This window comes from Piliocolobus tephrosceles, chromosome 10 (assembly GCF_002776525.5).
Source record: "Piliocolobus tephrosceles isolate RC106 chromosome 10, ASM277652v3, whole genome shotgun sequence".
Lineage (NCBI taxonomy): Eukaryota > Metazoa > Chordata > Mammalia > Primates > Cercopithecidae > Piliocolobus > Piliocolobus tephrosceles.
This window is the reverse complement of record NC_045443.1, coordinates 114,538,558-114,565,688: the sequence shown is the minus strand read 5'-3', so window position 1 is coordinate 114,565,688 and position 27,131 is coordinate 114,538,558. Positions and strand designations below refer to the sequence as shown.

Here is a 27,131-nt window from a genome sequence, read left to right as displayed (position 1 = left end):
GAGAAACTTGGTGTCCAGGGGAGGCCCCCGGCGGCTGGAGCGCGGCGGCAGCGGGCGCAGAGGCCGGAGGGAGAGGAGGCGAGGGGCGGCCCGAGCGCGGGGCGGGAGCGAGGCCAGCGGTCATGTGCCCGTGCCCCCTGCACCGCGGCCGCGGCCCCCCGGCCGTGTGCGCCTGCAGCGCGGGTCGCTTGGGGCTGCGCTCGTCCGCAGCGCAGCTCACCGCCGCCCGGCTCAAGGCGCTCGGCGACGAGCTGCACCAGCGCACCATGTGGCGGCGCCGCGCGCGGAGCCGGAGGGCGCCGGCGCCCGGCGCGCTCCCCACCTACTGGCCCTGGCTGTGCGCGGCCGCGCAGGTGGCGGCGCTGGCGGCCTGGCTGCTCGGCAGGCGGAACTTGTAGGAACGCGGGGCTTCTTGGTGGGGCCGGAGCCGAGACCCAGCCGGAGCAAGCAACAGGTACGCGAGCGAGCGACCGAGAGCCAGGGCGCGGCAGCTGGGCACTGGCCCGGGAGCGGGAGAGTGGCAAGTTTGGCTTTTTTCTCTTCCCTTCTCCTTCTTCCTCCGTTCTCTTCTCTTGCAAGCATCTCCGGCCCCCCTCTCCTACCCAGTCCCCAGTCTTTCCTTCCAAGTGTCAGGTCCACAATTTCTGCCCCTATCTCTCCGAGTCCTTAAGCGCATCTTGCTACTCACTTATAGCTCGGTGGCTTGAGGAGGACTTCAACCTCCATAATCCCCACCAGCCCCACAAATAAACACACAATGCAAATAAAAAGTATGCCTGCAATGAGAATATAGTTGTAAGCCACTCCAAATACTTAAAGTCTATCGCAGTGCCAGGAAAGGTCCTCGGTCCCCTTCCAAGCCTCTTGCTGTTCTTGAGTCGCCACAGTCTCCCTCACCTTTGCTCCCAACCTCTTCTCCCTAAGTGTCACTTCTCCAATCTCTGATCCCCATTCTCTGGCACCCCAAGCGCATCTCGAGACTTCCTCCCCTTTCAGGTTTCTGGCTGGCCCAATCTTTCTTCCCAAGCTCCACGCATTTGCAGTTTTCTTCTGCCCTGCCAACGTCGCTCCTTCTCCAGTGAGGTGTCCTGTTTAAGGAGTTTGGCTTCCTTCTCTCCAGACGGTTGTAGCCGCGATGGGAAGGAGACGCCTTCGGAGTGGGCTGGAATAGAAGGCTTTCAGGCAAACTCCAATGGGAAGCCTTAAGGAAGGAACATTTATTGAGCTCCTTCGGGGTACTGGGCACTGTTTAGGGGGGTAATGCTTTGAGAACTTAGGACGGGAAGTGGGTATTGAGCGCCTAGTGTGGTTGGTATCAGTGGGAGGAAGGTACTAGGTTCTTGGGGTGGAGGAATTATTGTGACTTAGCTGTGCGCCTGGCACTGTGCTAGGCGCTTTGAGGAAGCGCACAGTGTAAGCATTGTCTTACTACTCTGGATCCTGGAGTAGCGAGGAGCGCCGCAGAGAATGAGGGAGAGAGAATCAGGCTGAGCCCACCACAGATGAGTCTAGGGCCGGAAGGTGAATATCAAAGGTAACATAGCTAGCCGCCCTTGGGTCCCCGCCGCCGAGCCCCGCCGCGCGCCGCAGACACCCTGGGAAGTTGGAGCGGCGCCTGAAGGCGAGGCCCGAGCGTCTGCGCCCGCGGGGAAAGGCGGCAGCCGGAGCGTGGGGGGTGGCAGCGCCCAGGGAGCTGCGGGGGTGCGCGGGGTGTGAGCCGGGACCGCAGGCGACAGATGTCGCGTGGGCCCGCGCAGCCCGGGCGCTGGCAAGGAGAAGTGCGCACTTCGGGGCGCTCTCCGCTCGGTTGGCGGGCGCCGGGGGTCCCATCCACTTCTCCCCGCCTTCTCCCTCTCCTGTTGGAGAGGCTGGGGGCTCCCGCGACTGAAAGGGGTCAGGCTGAGGCTGCCCAGTCCCAGGGACGGGAAGAACGTTTTAGATGTATCGCGGGGAGCAGAAAAAGGAAGTTGAGCGACAGACGCGAAGTCCAAAGCGTGGAATTTGGGAAGAGGCAGGAAAAAAAGTGGGTTAAGAGGGAGAGAAAAAACAGGCGACGAGATGGAGAGGGACAAGAAGTTTGGGGAGGATAGAGAAAAAGAGAAACTGCCTGGAAAACAAGTTGCAAGACAATTGAAAAGTGAATGAGAAGGAAATAGAGGAAGGGAGTAAAATCAAATAGCACAGTGGAGAGGGCTGGGACACGTCTTTCTCTGGTTCTGTCGTCCAGGAGACTGGATAAGCGCTCCCCTCCTGGGACCAGGCGTGCGGGATGTCGGGTGCACCCTCCCGGGAGGCGGAGGACTCCGGGCAGGAGCCTGACTATGTTCCCGTTTACCGGTGTGTGAGTGTCAGGGGTGGGAACGCTCCCGGGGCCCGGAAGGGGAGGCTGCGGGAGGGGCGGGCAGAGTGCGCCGCTCTGCGCCGGAGCGCAGGGGAGGAGTTGGGTAACTGGGGCCTGCGCTGCAGGGGAGGGCGGCGGCCAGGAGTTTCGCTGTTTTGCATCGATGTTGGGAGGGCGGCAGCAGGTTGTTGTCTCCGTGGAGTTTATTTCCGCCCCCCCCCCACGCCCCCGGCTTCTACCCCACAGTTACTCCCGTGCTGCGCCCTGACTCTGAGACACCCTCTTCCCACACCTCTGGGTTCTTCTCCTACCTGCCTTGTCCCGCCCGAGCGTCCCCTCCAGGATTCTGCAGCTTCTGGCGCCCTGACCTCAGGATGCCCCGCCCGGCTTCCCTCCAGCGCCGCCCCTCATACCCTCGGGACACCCGGAGAATTGCTCACCACCTGCCTTCCTGCGCTCCCAGGGCGGGTTCCCCCGTGCTCCGGCTGCCTGCACGGGCCCGGATAAAGTTCTCTCTCTGCAGCCTACATGTGACCTCAGAATACCAGCAGCTCCGGCCTTTATTGTGCTTTTGGTTTAATTTGGGGAAACCCGTTTTTTTCCAGCTCTGGTAAGTTAAGTAGAAGGGAAAGAAAATTCACTGGAGGAAAATAGTTCGTTGTGTTCTATGCTGGATATGGGGTGCTCTCCACTTTCCCTACCCTAATAGAGAAAGGGGAATGTTCACAGCTGTACCTTAGGCGTTTGAGGGAGGCCTGTGCCAGCCATATAGGGTAGGAACTACCACTTTCAATTCCCGTAGGTTTTAAGGGTGTGCTCAGCTATATGCAGAATCAATATTTTCTACGTGCTGGATCACCCCTGTAATCCCAGCACTTTGGCAGGCGGAGGCAGGCGGATCACCTGAGGTCAGGAGTTTGAGACCAGCATGGTGGATGTGGTGAAACCCCAACTCTACTAAAAATACAAAAATTGGCTGGGCGTGGTTGTGCACACCTGTAATCCCAGCTACTCAGGAGGCTGAGGCAGGAGAATCGCTTGAACCCAGGAGGCAGAGGTTGCAGTCAGCCAAGAAGTCAGCCAAGAAGAGCCGAGATCACACTACTGCACTCCAGCCTGGGCGACAGAGCGAGACTCCATCTCAATAATAATTTAAAACACGTGTGTGTGTGTGTGTGTGTGTGTGTGTGTGTGTGTGTGTGTGTATCCAGTATGCTTGTTCTGAGTCTCTACTGCGAGCCAGCAATACTTTTCTCAGAAGTCATCCTTTAAAAAAAATAACAAACAAACAAAAACCCAAGACTCAGTTTTCCCATATGTAAAATGGGGACAATAATAGCACTTAATGTGTAGGCACATTATTAAGAGGGTTAAATGAATTCAAACATGGAAAGTTCTAGAACAGTGGATATACATGTGAGCTATCATGATTATTATAGTGCATTTACTATCATTCTTTCCCAAGGTAGTCAACATTTTACCATTATTATTGCTGGCCATTCCACACCACTCCTACCTGCCCTCCTGGGAAATCAGTGCCAGAAGGGTCAGGAGAGAATAATGGTTGAGAGACTCTTAAGCGCCCAGCCACTTGCTGACAGCATGACCTTGAGAAAGAACCATTACCTCTGCACCTTTACCTGTAAACTGGAGCTGTATCCTTCTAGGGTTATTGGGAGAATGATAAGAGAATATTCATTGAAAGTGTCCAGTGCAGCTGGGCCAGTGGTTCCATCCTGTAATCCCAGCACTTTGGGAGGCCGAGGTGGGCGGATCGCTTGAGTCCAGGAGTTGAAGACCAGCCTGGGCAACATGGTGAAACCTTGTCTGTACCAAAAAAAAAAAAAAATAGCATGGTGGTGTGCACCTGTAGTCTCAGCTACTTGGGAGGCTGAGGTGGGAGGATCACTTGAGTCCCAAAGGCAGAGGTTGCAGCAAGCTGAGATCACACCACTGCACTCCAGCGTAGGTGACAGAGTGAGACTCTGTCTCAAAAAAAAAAAAAAAAATGTCCAGTGCAGTGTCTGTCTGTTAACTTCAGTCAACAGAGAATGTCATGAAATGGTGAGTGCCATTCCTTTTATTTCAAAGGGGAAGCCGAGGCAGACAGCATCCACCTAAGTGATTCCCAGTGGAATTGGAGCTTCTGTCTTTGAAGTCACACAGCGCCCCCCACCCCATGACTTGCAGGTGAAGAGGAGATGGGGCAGTAAGCAGAGGGGGTTGGCGCACAGTGAATTCCAGCACAAGTGCAATTCCCTTTCTTCCAGAGCCCCAGGGGAGGCTCCTCTGAGGCTGGGGAGGCCGGGAGGAGGATGGGTATGATTTAACCAGTCAATACTCAAAGATACAGGAGAGAGGGAACAAAAGACGCTTTATGGTGAGCGCTGGCTGGCGGAGGCGTGGGAGGGAGGGAGGGAGAAGCCTGCCTGCGGAGGGGGCAGGGAGGGAGAGAGAATGGAGCCGAGGAATCTGCCTGGGAGTCGAGGCCAGGGCTGGGTAGAATCCTGCCTTGGGAGCAGGGGAAGGGGAGAGAGGGGGACTCTGCAGGCCCATAAGGCGACGTGGTCAGTGGCAAGGAAGATAATGGGCCAGCGGGAGCCTGCTTTAGTGAATTAATGACAGCCTGGCCCGCCAACCAGACTTGCTAACTGGTTCTTGGCAGGTACTTTGGGGATTAAGTGGTTAAACCTGGAGGAGCATCCCGCAGGCCTCCCTCCCAGCCCGCAGCACCCCTGCCAGAATTACTTTTAGAGCTTGAAAGCTCGGCCTTCTGCTTGGCGAGGGAGCCTGAGGGGGACAGCTGTTGGGGAGGAACCCCCTGGGAAGGGGCCAGATGTGCAGAACCAGGCAGCCTTCCTGCCACATGGTCCCTGTCTGGAGTCATCCGCTCGCCTAGTGAGAGGCCAGAGTACAAGTGACTGAGCTGTGGATGGAAAAGAGCCACACCTGGGAATAATTAAATATACCCCCAGATGTGGGCTGGCTGGATTTGGCAATCATAACTCTAGAGTTTTTGAAAAGTCAGCCTTTTAGACAGGCAGATAACGAGAGGTGGGGAGGGGGCTTCTGTTTCTTTGGTGGTCCTCACTAGTGTCCCTGTGATAGGATTTCACAGGAACAGAAAGCTAACCCACAGTGTCCCTAGTCCCTGGCAACTTGCTTGTCACATAGTAGGTGTACAATAACTATGTGCTTTGTTAAATGAATCAGAAACTATGCAACATCAGCCGGGTACGCTGGCTTACATCTGTAATCCCAGCACTTTGAGAGGCTGAGGTGGGTGGATCACTTGAGGTCAGCAGTTCGAGACCTGCCTGGCCAATGTAGTGAAACCCTGTCTCCACTAAAAATACAAAAATTAGCCAGGCATGATGGTGTGTGCCTGTATTCAGCTACTCGGGAGGCTGAGGCAGGAAAATTGCATGAACCCAGGAGGCGGAGGATGCAGTGAGCCGAGATCGTGCCACTGTACTCCAGCCTGGGCAACAGAATGAGTGAGACTCAGTCACAAAAAAAAAAATTTAAAAAAGAAACTATGCAACATAGTCACTATTGTTTCCCAAATTCAGGTTCTTCCTGCTAATTATTGAGTATCTTCTGTGTATAGGGTGCTGTGGCTACAGGAAGGACCAAGACGTAGAGTTCCCTGCTTTCATGGAGCCCACATTTTAGTGGGAAGAGACAGACAATAAGTAAATATTGTTCTTGTTACTACTTCTGTGTAACAAATTACTCCAAAACTACTAAGTTTTGCTTCAAACAACTAGAGCCATCCCTCTGTCTCTGGGGGGAAGTGGTTCCAGGATCCCATCTTGGATCCCAAAATCCGAGGATGTTGAGTCCTTGATATGAAATGGTGTAGTGTTTGCATGTAACCCACACACCGTGTGCTTTAAATCATCTCCAGATTACTTGTAATACCCAATATAATGTAAATGCTATGTAAATAATTATACTGTATTGTTTTTATGTGTGTTTTTTAAAATTGTTATTTTTTAATTTTATTTTTTTCCAATAGTTTCGATCTGAGGCTGGTTGAATCCTTGGATGTGGAACCCACCTATATGGGAGGCTGACATATTTGACCATGCTCACACATTCTGTGGGTGAGGAATTTGGTCAGGGCATAGTGGGGGTGACTTGTCTCTGCTCCAGGATGGCTGAGGACTGGAGTCATGGGTGGGGAAGCAACCTTATTTACATGTCTGGCTGTTAATACTGGGAGTCAGCTGGGGCTGTTAATGGGAGCAGCTATACTCAGCCTCTTCGTGTGGCTTGGGCTTCCCCACAGCATGGCAGCTGGATTCTGACACAGTGACTGGGAGCTCCAAAAGCAAGTATCCTGGGGAACTAGGTGGAAGCTGCTTTGCTTTTTCTGACCCAGCTTCCGAAGTCACTTTGGTTATAAGTCAGAAGCTGATGCAGATTCAAGGTGGGGCGGAATTAGACTCCACCTCATGGGGGAGTGGTGAGGTTCTGGAATAGCATGGGGAATGGGAGATACTATAGTGGCCACCTTTGGATTATGCAGTCTAACACAGAGATAATTTCAGAAAGTGCTCAGGGCCCCGAAGGTAATACACAAAGGTAACACAATAGAGAGTGCCCCAGGGACTCCTCACCTGTGGTGATGAGGGAAGGAAGGCCACTTTGAAGAGGAAACAGGGGAATAGCAGATTTGAATGACACAAAGGAGCCAGCCATGTGAAGACATTCAAGAAGGTGTTTTGGGAAGAGAGAGAGGAAGTCCAGTGGCCTGGAGGTGAGACTGCATAGTACATTTCAGGAAAGAAAAACAAGCAGTGTAGCTTGGTGCCGGGGCTGGATGCCCAGGTGCAGGGATGCAGAAATGAACGAGTCCCAACCGCAGCCCTCAGGTGACCCCAGACTCTTTCAGAGACAGGAGACCGAGGCTCTGCCCCTGCCCTCGCCTCTTAGTAGAAGTAAACCAGTTCACCTCCTGCCAAGGTCTGAGAGGTCGTGATCCCTGAACCAACTCACACCCACCCCCCTCAGTGCCAGGAGAACACTGTGGGCATCGATTGGGTCTCCATCACCCTTAGAACTCTCACCATCCAGCTCAGCACTGGCTCCCCTCCTCCTTTCCTGCCCTAAACTGGTGCCCCTGCTGTTGGGTGGGGGATTTCTGATTTAGCCCACATCAATAAGATGCACCCTTTTATGACTCTGGTTGGCCAGGCAAGGAGATAGCTCCTTCCTCTTCCTGTGGGGAGGCAACTGGCTTATCCAAGATGGCTGCCTCCCGCAGAGCTTTCCCACACTGAACCTTTGCTCCATGGGCCAGAGACTTGGGCAGGGTGGAATTTAATTGCTCTGGGAAACTTGATATAATATTCCTTTTTTTAAAAAGTAGCTGGATGTGGTGGCTCATGCCTGTAATGCCAGCACTTGGGGATGCTGAGGTGGGAAGATTGCTTGAGCCCAGGAACTTGAGACCAGCCTGGGCAACATAGTGAGACCCCATCTCTACATAAAATAAGAAATTAGTGAGGTATGGTGGTCCACACCTGTGTTACCAACTACTCGGGAGGCTGAGATGGGAGGAATGCTGAACCCAGGAGGCTGAGGCTGTAGTGAGCTGCAGTCGTACCACTGCGTCCAGGCTGGGCAACAGAATGAGACCCTGTCTCAGAAAAATAAATAACGTTTTCTTGATGACAAAAAATATTACAAGTTCATTGGCAACTATTTGGAAAATGCTGAATAAAAGAAAATTGTAGCCAGGCGTGGTGGCATGCGCCTGTAGTCCCAGTTACTGGGGAGGCTGAGGTGGGATGATTGCTTCAGCCCAGGACTTTGACGCTGCAGTGAGCTATGATTGTGCCACTGCACTCCATCCTGGGTGACACAATGAGTCCCTGTCTCAAAAAAAGAGAGAAAGAAAGAACGAAAATTAGAGTCTTGCCTCTGGAGATAGGAGGTTCAGCTTTGAGCAGAAGGTCTGAGTAGCAGTAAAGACCAGACAGCTTCTAAGCCCTTCTACCTTTCCGTTGCATTAGATTTGACCCTTTTGTCATGTGATTTTCTTTCTTTTTTTCCTTCTTCTCTTTCCTTCCTTCCTTCCTTTCTTCCTTTCTTTCTCTTTTTTTATTTCCCTCCCTCCCTCCCTCCCTCCCTCCCTCCCTCCCTCCCTTCCTTCCTTCCTTCCTTCCTTCCTTCCTTCCTTCCTTCCGTCCGTCCGTCTCTCTCTCTCTTCCTCTCTCTCTCTCTCTTTCTCTCTCTCTCTCTGTTGTTTTGAAACAGGGTCTTACTCTGTCACCCAGGCTGGAGTGCAGTGGCAGGATCATAGCTCACTGCAGCCTCAGCCTCCTGGGCTCAAGTGACTCTCCCACCCCAGCCTTCCAAGTAGCTGAGACTACAGGTGCATGCCACCACACCTGGCTAATTTTTGTATTTTTTGTAGAGACAGGGTTTTGCTATGTTGCCCAGGCTGGTCTTGAACTCCTGAGCTCAAGACCTCCTGCCTTGGCTTCCCAAAGTATTGGGATTATAGGTGTGCACTACCATGCCTGGCTGGATGGGTACTTTAACACATAGAATCACTCTAAATATATTATCTGTAACCTGACCTTTTCCATATATCACAGGCATTTGTTCAACCTTTAAGTATTTTTCTATGAGACATTTCTTTCTTTTCTTTTCTTTTTTCTTTCTTTTTTTTTTTTTTTTTTGAGATGGAGTCCCACACTGTTGCCTGGGCTGGAGTGCAGTGGTGCGATTTTGGCTCACTGCAACCTCCACCTCCCGGGTTCAAGAGATTCTCCTGCCTCAGCCTCCCAAGTAGCTGGGATTACAGGTGCCCGCCACCACGCCTGGCCTAATTTTTGTATTTTTAGTAGAGACAGGGTTTCACTACATTGGGCATCCTGGTCTCGAACTCCTGACCTTGTGATCTGCCCATCTTGGCCTCCCAACGTGCCGGGATTACAGGCGTGAGCCACCGCACTTAGAAGTTGGTTAGTATTGCTTTATTTGGTTAGTCCATCGTTTACATTCCCCATCCATCATGGTGGAGGAACAGTGAAGGATCCCTTGAGCCCAGGAGTTCAAAGCTACAGTTCGCTACAATTACACCACTGTACTCCAACCTGGGCAGACAGCAGAGTGAGACCTTCATCTCAAAGAAAAAAAGAAAAAAAACTAATTAAAAGAATTTTTTAAATGCTTACAGGTGAGAGGATTGCTTGAAGCCAGGAGTTTGATACTAGCCTTGGCAACAAAGTGAGCCCCAATCTAAAAAAAGAAAAAGGAAAATTAGCTAAGCATGGTGGCGTGCCCCTGTAGTCCCGCTACTCGGGAGGCTGAGATGGGAGGATCGCTTGAGCCTAGGGAGGTTGAGGCTGCAGTGAGCTGTGATCATGCCACCACACTCCAACCTGGGTGACACAGCAAGACCCTGTCTCAAAAAAAATAAACAGTAATTTTTTTTTTTTTTTTTTTTTTTTTGGCCAGGCACGGTGGCTCACGCCTGTAATCCCAGTACTTTGGGAGGCTGAGGTGGGTGGATCATTTGAGGTCAGGAGTTCGAGACCAGCCTGACCAACATGGTGAAACCCCATCTCTACTAAAAATAGAAACAAATTAGCCTGGGGTAGTGGCACATGCCTGTAGTCCCAGCTACTGGGGAGGCTGAGGCAAGAGAATCACTTGAATCTGGGAGGTGGAGGTTGCAGTGAGCCGAGACTGTGCCACTGTACTTCAGCCTGGGTGACAGAGATAAACTCCGTCTAAAAAAAAAAAAAAAGTTTTTAATGCTCTCAAATGGAACTTTGATATCAAAACATATTTAGCATTCTTTTGGCTGGGTGTAGTGGCTCACTCCTGTAATCCCAGCACTTTAGGGGACCAAGGTGGGTAGAGCTTCTGAGGTCAGGAGTTTAAGACCAGCCTGGCCAACAAGGTGAAACCCCGCCTCTACAAAACAAAACAAATCAAAACAAAAACAAAAATTACCTGGGTATGGTGGTGCGTGCCTGTAATCCCAGCTACTTGGGAGGCTGAGGCATGAGAATCGCTTGAACCCAGGAGGCAGAGGTTGCAGTGAGCCGAGATCATGCCATTGAACTCCAGCCTGAGTGACAGAGCGAGACTCTGTCTCAAATACAAACAAACAAAAAACATAGTGAGCATTCTTGTATTATAAAGGCCGTCTAGAGCATAAAATCATGTGGTCAAGATCTGCAAACATTGCCGTTGGCTCTCATGTCTCATTCATGTCATTGGCCTTTCTTTATTTGAGACAGGGTCTCTCTGTTGCCCAGGCTGGGGTGCAGTGGTGCAATTAGGGCTCACTGCACTCTCAACCTGGGCTCAAGTGATCCTCCCACCTTTGCCTCTCCAGTAGCTGAGACTACTGGTGTATGTCAACAATTTTTTATTTTATTTTTTTAGAGATGGGGTCTTGCTATGTTGCCCAGTCTGGTCTGGAACTCCTGGGCTCAAGCAGTCTTTCTTTCTGCCTTGGCCTTCCAAAGTGCTGAGATTCCAAGCGTGAGCCACTGGGCCCAGCCCATGTCACTGGCCTTTATATGTCAAGTGTCTGTTGGCTCTTGAGCTGGCTGTGACTGGCCTCAGATGAATCTCTGTTGCCTTGCTGTGGACTTTTCTTCATGGACCACACCTTTAGCCAGTGTGGGAGTGTGGATGACGCCTAGCATGCCTGTCCCCACTTCAGGGAAAGGTTCCCAGTCTCAACAATGTCACTAATCTGGAAAGCTTCTCTGTCTGCCTGGCTGTACCTGTCATCCTGGGGGCAGGAATCATGTTCATCTAATAATCTTGGAGCTAGCACATGGTACTTAATAAACCCTGTAAAATGCTAACATACGGATGCTGGAGGAACTAAGACAAAGTGGCTTGCATGGGTGGAGAGGGAGGTCTTCCAGGAGTGGGGATGTGTCAGAGTTACTGGAATGGATTCAAGAAGACATATCATTTTCCAATTTTGTTTCTTTTTAGACAGAGTCTCACTCTGTTGCCCAGGCTGGAGCACAGTGGCACGATCTTGGCTCACTGCAACCCCTGCTCCCAGGTTCAAGCGATTCTTCTGCCTCAGCCTCCCTAGTAGCTGGGATTACAAGGTGCCCATCACCACGCCCAGCTAATTTTTGTATTTTTAGTAGAGAAGAGGTTTCACCATGTTGGCCAGGTTGGTGCTTGAACTCCTGACCTCAAGTGATCCAGATATGCCTGCCTTGGCCTCCCGGAGTGCTGGGATTACAGGTGTGAGCCACCACGCCTGGCCAAGGTACCATTTTTCAAAGATGGCTCAGACTTAGAATATTTGAGACTGTTGGCAGAGCAAACAGCCTAAGGCTTGATTCAGAAAATTTAACCCTGGTAACTGTTTATCTTCCTCACCAATACTTTATGCTGAGGCAGGGAAGCTTCATGGAAAGGGACATGAATTTTGGAGTCAGGTGGACTTTCAGATAACTTTCTCCATCTCCCATTTGCCAGTTGTGTGACCTTAGGCCGATCCCATTGCCTTCTGAGCCTTGGTTTCCTCATCTGTAAACTGGGAAGAATAATAGCATCTGCACTGGAGGAGCATTGTGTATCAAGCGGCTGGCACAGATTCAGCCCCCTCTATGTGTGAGTGGCTGGGAGAACCAATGCTGTTTTATCTCCGTAATGAGCTCCTAGCATGAAGGAAGCATGCCATAATCTACTCCAGCGCAGTACAAGGCATGTCACTGGTGTTCTGAAAATGGTGAATGACAGCCTATGATATATGTTGTTCTTATTTGGTGTAAAATGGAGTCCCTAGTCTGGGTGCGGTGGCTCACACCTGTAATCCCAGCACTTTGGGGGACCAAGGTAGGTAGAGCACTTGAGGTCAGGAGTTCAAGACCAGCCTGGCCAACATGGCGAAATCCCACCTCTATTTAAAAACAAACAAACAACAACAACAAAAAAATTAGCCAGGCATTGTGGCACACACCTGTAGTCCCAGCTACTCGGGAGGCTGAGGTGGGAGGATTGCTTGAGCCCAGGAGGTCAAGTCTGCAGTGAGCTATGATTGTGCCACTGCACTCCAGCCTGGGCAACAGAGCAAGACCCTGTCTTTGGAAAAAAAAAAAAAAAGAAGAAGTTTAGTCCATGGGCCCATCTTTGTGGTATGGGTGGGAGGTCTCAGAACTTTCTGAGCCTTTTGCTTAAGGCAGTTGCTATTTGCTTTAATCCTGCCTTCCCCAGTCTGGGACTCACCAAGGGCCTACTTCGGCCACTCTGACAGGGCTGGGAGAACCACTAGACCAGGGCTTTCCAGCCCAGGCAACACTGGCCTTCAGGTCCCAGAAAGATGCAAACCGCCACGCCTATTTTGCCCATTACTGTATCCCAGCACCCGGGCATGGCGGCATTCACTAACTGGTGAATGAATGAATGCATGAATGAATGAATGTACGGGAGGCCTCAGGAAATTTGTGAACACCCAGTAATTAAGCTAATAACACTGGCTGATTTCATCCTCCTCTTCTACTTCCCCCTACTTGGGACAGAAAACATAGTTTGAATCCAGTTCTCAGAAGATCTGTGAGCCAAAAGGGTCTGTGTTCTGGAAACATAGCCAGAGCCAGACAGGACATTAGAGACATCTAACCCATCTCCCTCATTGTACAGTGGAGAACCTGGAGCCCAGAGATAGCTGCTGAAGGTTAAGATGAGGCGAACTTAAATGCCAGGTGATAGTAGGAGTGTCTGAGTATCTCAGGCAGGGGTGAAAATGGGTGGTCTCCTAGCTGAATTTGGCTTGCAGTTGAGTTCTGTTTGACCTGCGTGGGTTTTCCCCCAACACTTAAAAGTCAGGCATTTTAGGCAGGCATGGTGGCATGTGCCTGTAGTGCCCATTGCTCAGGAAGCTGGGGCAGGAGGATCACTTGAGCCCAGCAGTTCGAGACCAGCCTGGGCAACAAAGTGAGACCCCATAAAATAAATAAATAAATAAATAAATCAGGCATTTTCAGGTAGAAGCCTGTATTTCCAATTTTTCTTGAAAAATGAAAAGATCTAACAATGTTATTCTAACACATGTATTCCCATGTGGCAGAAACAGGCTGGAGATGAGTGTCAGAAACCCCTTTAGAAAGGATGAACACACTCCAGTGTCCCCAGACCCTCCTGGGTACCTTTACTGGGTCCAGTGCATTTCAGTTCGTGACCCCTGATTTCAGGGAGCCCCCATGCTCTTCCCTTGATGCATATACACCCACACACGCATCCTATTTTAAATACATGAGCTCATACTGTTCATGCTGTTTTGTAACCTGCTTTTTCCTCACTAAAAATAGGTGGTTGAGATCTTCCCATGTCAACACACAAAGGTTTTCCTCATCCTTTTTAATGGCTGCATGATGTTCTGTTGCTTGGATGAACCAGAATTTCCTTATATGGTCACTTCCTTGGGAACATTTGCATTGTTTCCTGTTTTCTGGTAGGGTAAACAAGGTTGTTAGGAACTTTTTTTGTTGTTTTAGAAACAGGGTCTTTCTGTGTCACCCAGGCTGTCACCCATGCAGTGGCATGATCATAGCCCACTGTAACTTCAAACTCCTGAGCTTATGTGATCTTCCTACCTCAGCTTCCTGAGTAGCTGAGACTATAGACATGCACCACCACACTTGGCTAATTAAAATTTTTTTTGTGGCCAGGTGCAGTGGCTCATGCCTGTAATCCCAGCACTTTGGGAGGCCAAGGCGGGTGGATCACCTGAGGTCAGGAGTTCGAGACCAGCCTGGCCAACCTGGTGAAACTCCATCTCTACTAAAAATACAAAAAAATTAGCCGGGCGTGGTGGTGCATGCCTGTAATCCCAGCTACTGGGGAGGCTGAGGCAGGAGAATAGCTTGAACCAGGGTGGCGGAGGTTGCAGTGAGCCAAGATTGCACCATTGCACTCCAGCCTGGGCAATAATTGTGAAATTCTATCTCAAAAAAGAAAAAAATTTGTGTGTGTGCAGGTGGAGTCTCATTATGTGGCTCAGGCTGGTCTGGAACTCCTGGGCTCAAGTGATCCTCCCATTTTGGCCTCCCAAAGTGCTGGGATTACAGGTGTGAGCCACCATGCATGGCAGGGGACATTCATATTTGGACACCTTTGCAAAGAAAAAGTGAAGTTCCTGAAGGTGAAATTGGTAGGTCAAAGAATGTGCATAGTATAACATGTGGGCCATGGGCCATGGGCAACATTGTCTTGTAGGCCCCAGTTTGCTTTAAGAAGAATCTGTATTTTCTGTTTGTTTGTTTGTTTGTTTTGGTGTTGATTCTGTGCTGAGCTGAGCTACTTCCCGACTCTCACTGCTTACCCTTCTGAAAGTCAAGTGAACTGGGCTTCCAAGGCCCACCTGCCATAACTTCCTAGTGAGTAGGAGCTCAGGTCTCTCTTCATAAACTTTAGATAATCAGTATCTAGTAGCTGATGGCATTGATAACTGTTCACTGATAGAAGAAGGCTCGGCCAAGGAAAGCAAATATTTCTTCCAGAGGCTGCCAAATGACCTCTTCCTTCCTCACACATCACAACCTAGCTGTCTTTTCAGCTTCCTTTCCACAGCCTCCTGTGTGCCCAGCTTCCTACCTGGCCCCCATGAACTCTACAGATGGAGATTTAAGGGATAACATGGACTGGAGCAATCTTCTTTGCAAGAGGATTCTGCATGGAGAGCTTCTCCTCCAAGTTTTTTTTTTTTTTTGAGACAGGGTCTTGCTATATTGCCCAGGCTGGTCTCGAACTCCTGGGCTCAAGCAATCCTCCTGCCTCAGCCACCTGAGTAGCAGAGATTAGGGGCACATGCCACCATGCCCAGCCCTTCCTTCAAGTCTTAGGTATTGGTACCATTGAAACTCCTTGGTCAGAATCAACCAAAGATGGAGGATCCAAGAAACTGCTTTTTTTTTTTTTTTTTTTTGAGATGGAGTCTTGCTCTGTCTCCAGGGCTGGAGTGCAGTGGTGCCACCTCAGTTCACTGCATCCTCTGCCTCCCAGGTTTAAGAGATTCTCCTGTCTCAGCCTCCTGACTAGCTGGGATTACAGGTGTGTGCCACTGCACCTGGCTAATTTTTGTATTTTTAGTAGAGATGGGGTTTCATCATGTTGGCCAGGCTGGTCTCAAACTCCTGACCTCAAGTGATCCACCAATTTCGGCCACCCAAAGTGCTGGGATTACAGTCGTGAGCCACCACACCCAGCCTGTCATCTTTATTCGTTTGTCACTTATTTACCCTCACTCAATAGATAATGAATTGGACACCTACTATATGCTGGGCATTGTGCTGGGCTCTGGGAACATAATGGTAGGAAAAGAATAAAAAAGAGACATGGCGTCTACAAATGCACAGAAAATACTCTGGGAGGCTACACAACCAGCTGGTGATACCGGCTGCCTCTGGGAAAGGGAGTGGGGCTTAAGGGTTGGGTTGAAGGGGCTTTCCCTTTATTTTTATATTATTCTCCACTGTTTGCATTTGTAGCTTATTTGTGCAAAAGGGCAAAAAAGGTATTTTAAAAATTTCATTTATTTATTTACTTATTGAGACAGGGTCTGGCTCTGTTGCCCCGGATGGAGTGCAGTGGCATGATCTCAGCTCACTGCAATCGCCACTTCCTGGGTGTAAGAGATTCTCATGCCTCAGCCTCCTGAGTAGCTGGGATTACAGGTGTGCACCACCACACCTGGCTATTTTTTGTATGTTTAGTAGAGATGAGGTTTTGCCATGTTGCCCAGGCTAGTCTCAAACTTCTGGCCTCCTTGGCCTCCCAAAGTGCTGGAATTATAGGCAAGAGCCACCATGCCTGGCCAAGGTATTTTTTTTAATTAAAAATTGGGGCCTCTTAGGAGGGAATCCAAGAGTCCTAATTCTTTGCTGACTTCAGAAAAAGGGAATAAGCCTCTTGCCCCATCTAATGCTGCAGTGGGGTTCACTGTTCTCAGCTTTCACCTTCCGTGCCCAAAGTGGCACAACATCACCGCAGCCCAGGGAAGCAGGACCTTGTGGGTTCAAGTTCTCCCTCTCTGCCCGCCTCCCCCCTCCATGTAGTGGATGAAAAATGGAAACAGGGACATTTCTTCAAAGGTATTTCATGAATCACTTCAGCCGCGAGTTTTGACTGTGAATTAGCATCTGAGAAAATTCTTTACGAGCCAAGTTTAAGGTAACACATCCCAAGGGTGGGGCATTGGCTCGCAGGGGTTGATGGGCTTGATGTTTTAAAAATAGTTTTAAATCGCACAATTACTACTTGCTGCTCAGAAAAAAGAAAAAAAGGCCGGGCGCGGTGGCTCAAGCCTGTAATCCCAGCACTTTGGGAGGCCGAGATGGGCGGATCACGAGGTCAGGAGATCGAGACCATCCTGGCTAATACGGTGAAACCTCGTCTCTACTAAAAAATACAAAAAAACTAGCCGGGCGAGGTGGCGGGCGCCTGTAGTCCCAGCTACTCAGGAGGCTGAGGCAGGAGAATGGCGTAAACCCGGGCGGCGGAGCTTGCAGTGAGCTGAGATCCGGCCACTGCACTCCAGTCTGGGTGACAGAGCGAGACTCCATCTCAAAAAAAAAAAAAAAGAAAAAAGAAAAAAAGAAACCCTATATATGTATATAAAACATAGCCCATGGAAGCCTCAAACTCCTGGGCTTATGCAATCCTCTCTCAGCCTCCTGAGGTGCTGGGATTACAGGCGTGAGCCATAGCACCTGGCCTCAATTCCTACAACTTTCTGATACAGTTTCCTGCTCATCATGCTTCCCTGTTTGCGCCATGCTTTTTACTGTCCTTGGTCTTGCCTAGCCCCTTTCCCCACCTAAGCCATGCTTCCTTTTTCCAAATATGGAAAAAATATATGTGTGTGTCCAAGTCCCCAATCAAATCCTGGGTCCACTCTGAAGCTTCCCTAGTGATTGTAACCCCATCCTGACTTCTAGGCTGTTGGTTCACCTCCAGATATTGGTCATTTACAGTACTGTCCTCTGGCATGGCATATCTTTCCGGTAAGCCTAGAGGCAAATTTCAAGCAGGCACCTGGCCTTATCTGGTGCAGATAACCATGCTTAGCGTGAAGTCCACACACTCAATAGCATAGTAGGTACTTAATAAGTGTTCTTAGCTCTCCTTCTGTCCCACCTGTGCTTAAAGCAGCATAATTATTTTAGGCTAATACTGCAGGTTTACACTGACTTGCATTCTGTAGATTTATGAGTAGACACCAATGGAGATGTTTAGGGATTACAAAAGCTGGTTTCATTAAATTGAGTGTATTTATCAATTGAGTTGATTGAGGACTCTAATTCCATATTCTGTGAAAATATATGGTGGCTGCGTAACAACGCGGAACTCCTACTGTGTTTGTGCCCTCATGAGATAGAAGGGGAATTGGCCTGGCGTGGTGGCTCACACCTGTAATCCTAGCACTTTGGGAGGCCAAGACGGGAGGATTACTTGAGGCCAGCCTGGGCAACATAGCAAGACCCTGTCTCTAAAAGAAAAAATAAAAATAATAAATTAGCCAGATGTGGTGGTGCATGCCTGTAGTCCCAGCTAGAGGCTGAGGTGGGAGGATCGCTTGAGCTCAGAAAGTCGAGGGTGCAGTGAGCTATGATGGCGCTACTGCCCTCCTGCCTGGGTGGCAGAGCGAGACCCAGTTTCTTTAAAAAAAAAAAAAAAAGCAAAAGGTTTGAAGTCACTGATTTGGATCCTTGTGACTGTCAGCTGACGTAGACTGTGGGGTCCATGTGTTTATGACTCATCTCTTTCATGCAGTCAGATGTATCCACTAGGGCCCAAGTAAGAGCAGATAGTGTTTCCAAACTCAGTAATCAGAGGAGAATTTAGGAAAGGTTCAACGGCAAAGGCGTGGGCAGGGTTTGGGAAACCAGCGAGAGTGAATGCAGTACCCGAGGTTTGGCCACAGAGGGGAGCTGTTCCCACCCTGGCCTGAAGGTTCCAGGGAAAGGAATGGGACCTGGAGTCCCCAGGAGGGTGTCACTGTACCATGAATCCAGGCAGCGGCTGTGGCCAACCTCTGACCAGCGGGCGGGGAACTGGGGAACAAACATCTGATTTTATTTTCCCATGAGTGCCTCCTTTCCTGTTGGTCAAACCCAGAAGGAAGCCAGAAGTCAGGGGTACCAGCTGGTACATACAAGTCAACATCTCAGACTTTCTCAAACCCAGAAGTCATAAAGTGATCTCCCTGCTCCTATACCACTCCTGTACCACTTGGTGTGTATTACCCACATGCTCGTTCTTATGCCACCTGCTTCAGAGTAACGTGTGGCACGTTCTTATTTCCCCTGCTAACTTATAGCCATCAAATCTATCCTTTTAAGTCCGGGCACAGTGGCTCATGCCTGTAATCACAGCACTTTGGGAAGCCAAGGTGGGTGGATCACTTGAAGTCAGGAGTTCAAGACCAGTCTGGCCAACATGGCAAAACTCAGTCTCTACTGAAAATACAAAAATTAGATGGGTGTGGTGGTGTGCACCTATAGTCCCAGCTATTTGGGAGGCTGAAGCAGGACAGTCGCTTGAACCCAGGAGGCAGAGGTTGCAGTGAGCTGAAATCACACCACCGCACTCCAGCCTGGGCAACAGAACGAGACCTTGTCTCAAAAACAAACAAACAAATAAACAACCCTACCTGTTTCAGGTGTACAAGTCAATGATGAGGAGTATATATAGAATTTTGCAGCCATCTTCACAGTCAACTTTGGAATATTTTCGTTTCCCTGAAAGAAGCCCTGTGCCCATGAGCACCACTCCCCAATTCCTCCCACCCACCCTGGCCCTAGGCAACCACCGTTCTCCTTTCTGTCACAGAAGATCTGCCTGTTGTGGACATTTCATATAAATGGAATCACACAATATGTGTTCCTTTGTGTCTGGCTTCTTTGACTTAGCATGATGTCTTCAAGGTTCATCCATCTTCAAGTGTCAACACTTCATTCCTTTTTGATGGCTGACTAATAGTCCATTGTATGGAGAGACCACATTGTGTTTATTCATCAGTTGATGGACATTTGGGTTGTTTCCACGTTGTGCTATTATGGATAATTCTGCTGTGAGCATTTGTGCACACATTTTGTGCATTCTCTTGTGGATGCTCTTGGGTATGGGCTGTTTTTTCTGCCCTGCCTAGGATGCCTCATTTTCTTATCCTGGTTGGTTTCCTGGCACTCTTCAATAGTCAACAGGGGCCTGCCACTCTCTCTGAGGAGTCTCCTTTGTCTCCCTTATGAGCTGCCTCCCCTGGGCTCCCATATACCACATTTTCCCAGATTGCATATGCTCTTTACATGTGACTGTCATTATCCATTTCTTCCCATCTCCCTGTTGGCTCTGAGCCCCTCAAGGGCAAGAATTATGTCATTGAATCTGTAGCCCCTAGTATGGCACTTGGCATATTTGGGAAGAAATGAATGGATGAATGAACGGGGAAACAAACAGAAGAGAACAGAGACTATCCCACAACTCTCTCCTGAATCTGGATCTATGAAATGAGTCGAGGAAGGTCCTGTTCTGAATTTGGAGAAGCAAAAAGTTCGTGTGTCTCTAGATTCTTCTTTTTTAAAAAATCTCTGAAGATGACTACGTAAATATCTAGGTCTAAAAGCAGAGAAGGGAGGGTGTGTGCGCTCACAAATGTCTATTTGGGGATGGCTGCCACATAGACAGAGACTCTGGTAAGGGGAAGAGTGCCAAGACTAGCTTTTGAGGCATCCTTCCTCCAAAACCAGAGCTTTGCATCCAGTAGCTCTCCCCTCCCCCTTCCCCTCCCGACATCGGGGCTGAGTGTGCAGAGGCCCACTGCACTGACGTCACCCCCAGCAGCTGCACTGATCAAAATACCAATCTTTATTTCTGCAGGTTGGTGAAAACCCTGTGTCCTTGGAGAAAGCTGGTTCCCGTTTTCCAGAGGGGGAGCCCAGAGCTTGAAAGGCCACGGTTGGCACTTCGAGAAGGAAGTGGAGAGTAAAGACAGCGCCTGGAGCGATCGTAGAAACACAGAATGGGACTGGGGAAGCCCTTTGGAAATCCAGCTGCAGAAACAGACACCCCAATGCTATTTACATACAGCTCTATATATATATAAAAAATATGAATATTACGTATCAGTGCATGCCTTGTCAAGGACGTGGTTGCCTTCCTTTTCTGCACCTTGCGATGTGAACTTTGATATTCTGTAATGTCTGGGGCGCCAGAAGAGAGATGCCTGCTGTGTACTTAGAAACTGTTTGCAAAGACTGGTGGGAATTAGCCCTAGCATCGGCCAACTGCCTGGGGATAGATGCTGGTGGAATAAGAGGTAACAGTGCAAAAGGCATGATAGGAAAAAAAAAAAAAAAGGTGAGGACTTGGGGCCAATTGTGCAGGGGCAGTCTGGGGTGCCTCCATTTCTTGACTCATCCTAGCCTCTCCCGCTGTACTTACTTAGGTCGATCGCTAGATCCCACTGTCACATCAAGAGAAATGGGATTTTTGTGTCTCTGGTGCTTCACTTAAAATTTTGCTGGTGCTAAGTGCGTTCCTGCTGGTGCTGCTGTGGTATTCTTTTGACAGACTTGTTGGAAGGCCAGGGAACAAGAGAGATTTCTATTTTGCTGTTTCAGATTCTTTTTTTTTTTTTTTTTTAAGGGACAAGTTGCAAAAGTGCCACTTGAGAGTCTCTTCTTTTTCTCTACGTGGGGACAAATATCCAGAGGTGGTTTGGAGCAAACCTTGGGGTCTAGGAGGGAGGGTGGCATTGAGAGGCTTGCTGGTGATGAGGCAGAAAGCTGACCTCATGCATGACTTGGTTGCTATCTCCTCCACCCCCACAAAAGTGTCCTCGGAGTTCAGCCCACAGCCTCCTCCACTCCCCAAGGGGATTTCAGGGTTTAGGTTTTATGGATTAAAGAGCCAAGAAATGGCTACATTCTGGTCAAAGATGATTTATAACCAGGGGACGTTGGGGGAGGGAGTGGGCCATTTAAATGAAAGGCACCAGCATCTCACTGATTGACAGAGGTCTGATTTTTTTCCCCCCAAGGATAAGCTACTATTTTCAGAAGTTTCTAGAAGGGCTAAAAAAAAGATGTGTGCTGGACGGAGACTTGGCTGCAAAGACTCTTCAGGGAGCAGTGATTATTTTTTGCTTTCATTTTCGAAAAATCCAACATAAGCACGTATTCTTCCTCTGTGCAGGATACCACACACTGCCATTTTCAAAGCCGAGGTGGCGAGGTGTCAGGCTGCAGATTCGGACAGTCATTCTCCAAGGCTCCATTTGCAAGTCACCACCTGGTACCTATAGACAGAGGGTCCAGCAGGCTGGTTAGCAGACACCGCTCCAGTTCTAAGAAGCCAGCAGTGGGATCCACGTTTGTTAAGGTGGATGCGGCTGAAATGGGAATTATCCCCCCATAGGCTTTGCTGTAAATGACCAGGTCTTTTAGAATGTACAGCCTCTCAGTGCTGCTGCAAGCTGGGAGCTGGATTTCTTTCTGTCTTCTTTTTAAAATCCGTTCCTTGTGTTTTCCTAAATAGCCCTTTAAAGAGAAATGTAACCCCAGGGCTGCTGAATGTGAGGGAAGGCTCCCCCAGCTTTGAACTCAGCAAGGCAAAAAAAAAAAAAAAAAAAAAACAAAAAACAAAAAAACCCGCTTATTTTGGGGGAACCTGCTTCTCCTCATTACTCATGCCCTCCCCCTAGTTGATGTTTGCAGGGGACCCTCGCTTAGCTGGGGGTTGCAGAGAGCAGCAGGCGATATTCCCACCAAGCCACGAACTTGGAGAAGGCAAATTCATCAGAATAATATGAAATACAGTCTCTGCTTCTATTTAATCACTTTCTTAGCCACAGACTAGGGTCTTTCCAGCTCACCCCGTTTTCTGGGGAGAGGCTTCCATTACTACACAGTTGTACCTAATCACAGTTCTCTGCTTCTTTAAGGCTGTACCTTCAAGGTCGTAGTGGGGGCATGCTGACCACATAGACACAGGAGAAGATGAAAGGTGAGAGGATCCCTTTTTCATCCCCGACTTGCCTGCTGGCTTTTGATGTTTCCCCTAGAGGATCCAAACTCCAAACGCTGGGGTTGGCATCTTGGGTGATTTTGATTTCAATGAAGCCACTTTGCTGAGAGAACTGGGGCATCCATGACCTCCTGGTAGAGCTTCCCAGCCAAGTCCCTTGTAGATATTCTCCTGTTTTATTAGAGACCATGTATTTATCAAATCCTGGCCTTTTCTTGCACATCATTCTTTGGAGTGCACTTCTCGACTGCCCCGATTTTTGACAAGGGGTTGTTTTTAATGCTTGTTTTTATATGAGATTTGACTTCTTGATGGACATTTGTATTAGGAAATTGAAGCATGATATATATGTATATATTGTCTCCACCATCTCTCCTGTTGTATTGCTTGGATTGCATGAGATAGTGGGGTGGTTCTTGTTTTTTAAAAAATATTTCCACAGTGTGCAAAGTGCTGGCAACATCCCTCCCTCTCCTCCACCCCCCCACTTTTCTCTGGCTGCCAAGGAGTCATTGATTTTGATTAGCTTCACTGCAGAGCGTCTGTGAAGAGAGAGAGAAAGGGAGGGAGGCTTTGAAATGAATTTTAAAAAAGACTTCATATCGGGTTTCAGCAGACAGCAGTGTGTGTGTGTGTGTGTGTGTGTGTGACCGTACAAGCAGAGGGAGGCCTCTGAGATCATCGTTTAGGTAACTTGCTGCATAATGAGATGAAGAGACTTTTGCCTCTTCATTTCTGATGGTGCTGCTTGCTCTCAGAGAGTGGGGAGCCAGGAACCTCAGGGACTGGAGCCCCCAGGACTTCAACACTCCGAATGAGATCCAGTCCTTTCTGGAAGCTTCTCACCCCTACGTGATACCCCACAAACAAATACAATCTCTTCAAATTTGGGGGTCCGTTTCCTATTGTCTTTGTTATTGGTGTAGCTTGAGTAGGAAGTTTCTCCGGGGAGCCCATTAGCCCCACTGGCTGCTGTCCGTGGTCCTAGGCCGTGCGCGTCTCCTAGAGCCCAGTTCCTGTTTTTTGTTTGTTTTGTTTTGTTTGTGGTTTTATTTTGGCCGTGCACATCTCTTAGAGCCTAGTTCCTGTTTTTTGTTTGTTTGTTTGTTTTTATGTTTTTAGCTGCCTTCATTTGGGTACTGGGGACTTCTTTTCCACTTCTGCTTTATTTTGAGACAGAGTCTCGCTCTGTCGCCCAGGCTGGAGTGCAGTGGTGCGAGCTTGGCTCACTGCAACCTCCACCTCCCAGGTTCAAGCGATTCTCCTGCCTCAGCCTCGCGAGCATCTGGGATTACAGGCACACACCACCATGCTCAGCTAATTTTTGTATTTTTAATAGAGACGGGGTTTTACCATGTTGACCAGACTGGTTTTGAACTCCTGGCCTCAAGTGATCCAACCGCCTTGGCCTCCCAAAGTGCTGGGATTACAGGTGTGAGGCACCGTGCTCAGCCTCCACTTCTTATTTTGATTCTTTTCTGTTTTGATGATGAGAGGAAAGGGTGATTTAAACAATACCGTCACAGAAAAATGAAACTGTGACTGGTTTTCACAATGTATGTAGCTGATCTCATGTTCTCCTATTATTATGTTTCTGACAGTGATAAAATACCACTCTCCCTCCGTGGGGCATTAGGGGAGTCCTCACCCACCCACCTCCTCCGCAAGTATCTTTTAGGGACACCGGTTCACCATTGTGGACTTTTTGAGTGTCCACCTGATATTACAAGTTACATTGACCAGAACACAGATTTTGTTCTTCTGTGTCAATACCCGTTTCTTTTCTGAAGGTCAGAAGTTGGTTAAGGGTTTGGGGGACCGGCTAGACACTCTTCTTATCCCATGGAGCTGACTGGAAGTTCCATGAGGGGAGGAAATTGATGTCAAAGTGTCATTTTAAAGCTTAAGCTGAAAGTTTATTTTTAAAATTTTCATTCATTCATTTAGCATATATTTATTGAGCATCTACAATGTGCCAGGCTGTAGAATTCCATCTCAGAAGAGACTTGACTTATGGATGGTGGAGGGGACAGTCCTGCTCGGAAGCAGATGATGTGAAATGTCCCTTTCCAGTCTGGTTCACGACATTTAACAGATTTTTCAGGTCACCACTGTGACCCCAAGCCTTGCTGGCAGATTGTTATATAGTATTGACTGAGAGCCCCGCTATCTGGTAGAGGCAGTTAAAAAGCCTGCAATCTCGACTCATTTCCAGCATGAACAGACTGGTCCTTGCTGCTTTACACAATAGTCAAAGCTACCTTTTATGGCGTGCTCGCCACTCCCAAGCCCTGGGTGAAGTGCTTTACCATCTTCCCTCCGCGATGCCTCATGCCCACTTTAGCAGATAGTACTGTTATCATTCCCATTTTACAGTGGAGGAAGCTGAGGCTCAGCGAGGTTGAGTAACTTAGCTGAAGGCCACACCACCAGCGAAGTGCCTGAGCCAAGATTTGGACTGGAGTCCATGGGACCCCCACGCTCACGAGCTGACTGCTCTGCTCCACTGGTTCCCTTCATGAGGTCACCCACAGCACTGCTAGTTCCAGGGCGAGTGCCAGCACATGGCCCCACTGGGAGCCAGGGGCCTGACTTAGGTCCACTGGAAAAAGTGTCACCTTTGGGGACACTCAAGGACAGGCTGGTTGGATTCGTTGTGGATTTTATATACTCATGCCCTCCCACTATGTTCCTGGTTTCTATAAGGTCCCAGGGAAGGTGCATGGAATTTGCAAATAGGGCCTGTATGACTTATTTCCTAGGACACAGGAAGCTTTTTTTACCTCCTTCCTACCCTCTTCTCCAACCTGAACTCCCAAGTTCCTTCTCCCGAAGGTCTTTTGCACTATAAGCGCCAAGGAAGCTGTGCGCGTGGCAGGGACGGCTGGGAGGGTATCTGGAGAACCTTAGTGAGGCCTCTGGCCTAGCCAGAGAGGCAATAAGCTTGGGGATGTTCCGTTCTGGGTTCTGACGTTGTTGGTTCTGACGTCGTTGTGCTCTTTTGTAAGAGGAATTTCATACCTTGGAGACGCTTTGTACATATTTGTAATGACTTTATTAAAAAATTGGTTGTGCACTTCTAGCCAAAGACATTTGTGTTTTCATTTCCTTTTGGAAGGCAGGCCCTCATAGACTCTGGGAGTACCCAGCCGCATCACAGGGACAGGATCCCTGCCCCTGGCTCCTGCATGCCCCAGCGCTCCCTCTAGCAGAAGGCCAGCCACTTCCTTCCCTCTAATTCCTAAGATCCACCACCTCACCGACCCCCGAAGGGAAGGACTGGCCTCAAGAATGCCCTTGGGTTGGGCACAGGTTTGGGAAACTTGCCCAACAGTTCAAGGTCAGTGCACACAACCATAATTTATGCATTGTATCCTGTGGACAAGCCAATCAGCCTGCAGATTAATGTCTCCAACTGTGGACAACTCAGGTTCTAGTCTCATCCTAAGAATGGGAGCTTGAGTACAGATACCATATTTTGGAGACGGAGTTTTGCTCTTATTGCCCAGGCTGGAGTGCAGTGGCGTGATACTGGTTCACTGCAACCTCTGCTTCCTGGGTTCAAGCTATTCTCCTGCCTCGGCCTCCTGAGTAGCGGGGATTATGGGCATGTGTCACCATGCCCGGCTAATTTTTGTATTTTTAGTAGAGATGGGGTTTCACCATGTTGCCCAGACTGGTCTGAAACTCCTGACCTCAGGTGATCCACCTGCCTTGGCCTCCCAGAGTGCCAGGATTGCAGGCATGAGGGGACTCCCAGGATTGCGGGACTGCACCGCGTCTGGCCCAGGTTGTTTTTTAGATACCAGACCTTCTCTTTTCCTTTGAACACCCACCCCTGCCCCGCTTTCAGTCTACGTGACTTAGAGGGGCTGACTCCTTCCTCTCACTACCTCAAGAGTTCAACAGCTGACCCAGACCTGGCCAGTGCGCCACATCTCACCGGCTAAAGTAATTGGTTTGGGACAAACAAATGAGAGTCAGTCTTAGGACTTTTGGTGGCGCTTTCGGGATGTGGGGGTTGTTAAGCTGCTAGAACATAAGCACAGAACTGCTGCGGGCTGTGTTACCACCACATGGGTCCAGCTGCCTGAAAATCAAACTGTTTCAAAGGAAAACAGAATTGAGGGATGGCCGAGACACAATTCTTTTTTTTTTTTTCCAGAGATAGGGTCTCAGGCTGGAATGCAGTGGCGTGATCTCAGCTCACTGCAACCCACCCAGGTTTAAGCGATTCCCGTGCCTCAGCCTCCTAAGTAGCTGGGATTACAGGTATGGGCCACCATGCCTGGCTAGTTTTTGTTGTTGTTGTTGTTGTTGTTTTTTTTTAGTAGAGAGGGGGTCAGGCTGGTCTCCGACTCCTGAGCTCAAGTGATCCACCTGCCTCAGCCTCCCAAAGTGCTGGGATTACAGGTGTGAGCCACTGCGCCTGACCGAGAGACACAATTCTGTATCAACACTGGGAGTCTCTGAATCCAACTGTATCTGAAGCCCATACAGTTATGTAAACCAAATAAAGTCTTTCTTTTACTTAAGCCGTATTTGAATTGGTTTTCTTTTCTTGTCTTTTTTTTTTTTTTTTTTTTTTGAGATAGGGTCTAGCTCTGTCGCCCAGGCTGGAGTGCAGTGGCACGATCATGGCTCACTGCAGCCTCCATCTCCTGGGCTCAGGCGATCCTCCCACCTCAGAGTAGCTGGGACCACAGGAGCCTATCACCATGCCTGGCGAATTTTTTAAGTTTTTGTAGAGATGGGGGTC

At 49.2% G+C, this 27,131-nt stretch overlaps 1 protein-coding gene across 1 annotated transcript; it reads left to right on the top strand.

Annotated features, from left to right (window-relative positions):
* On the top strand, positions 1-25,454 carry HRK (harakiri, BCL2 interacting protein). Its single transcript, XM_023204197.2, has 2 exons — positions 1-454; positions 20,225-25,454. Exon 1 carries the CDS (start codon positions 123-125, stop codon positions 396-398), a length of 276 nt encoding a protein of 91 aa, XP_023059965.1. The 5' UTR covers positions 1-122; the 3' UTR covers positions 399-454; positions 20,225-25,454.
* The last annotated feature ends 1,677 nt before the right edge of the window (positions 25,455-27,131 follow it).

What these genes read in the sequence shown, in the direction of transcription:
- HRK (XM_023204197.2), top strand. Translation starts at nt 123, where the DNA reads ATGTGCCCGTGCCCCCTGCACCGCGGCCGCGGCCCCCCGGCCGTGTGC.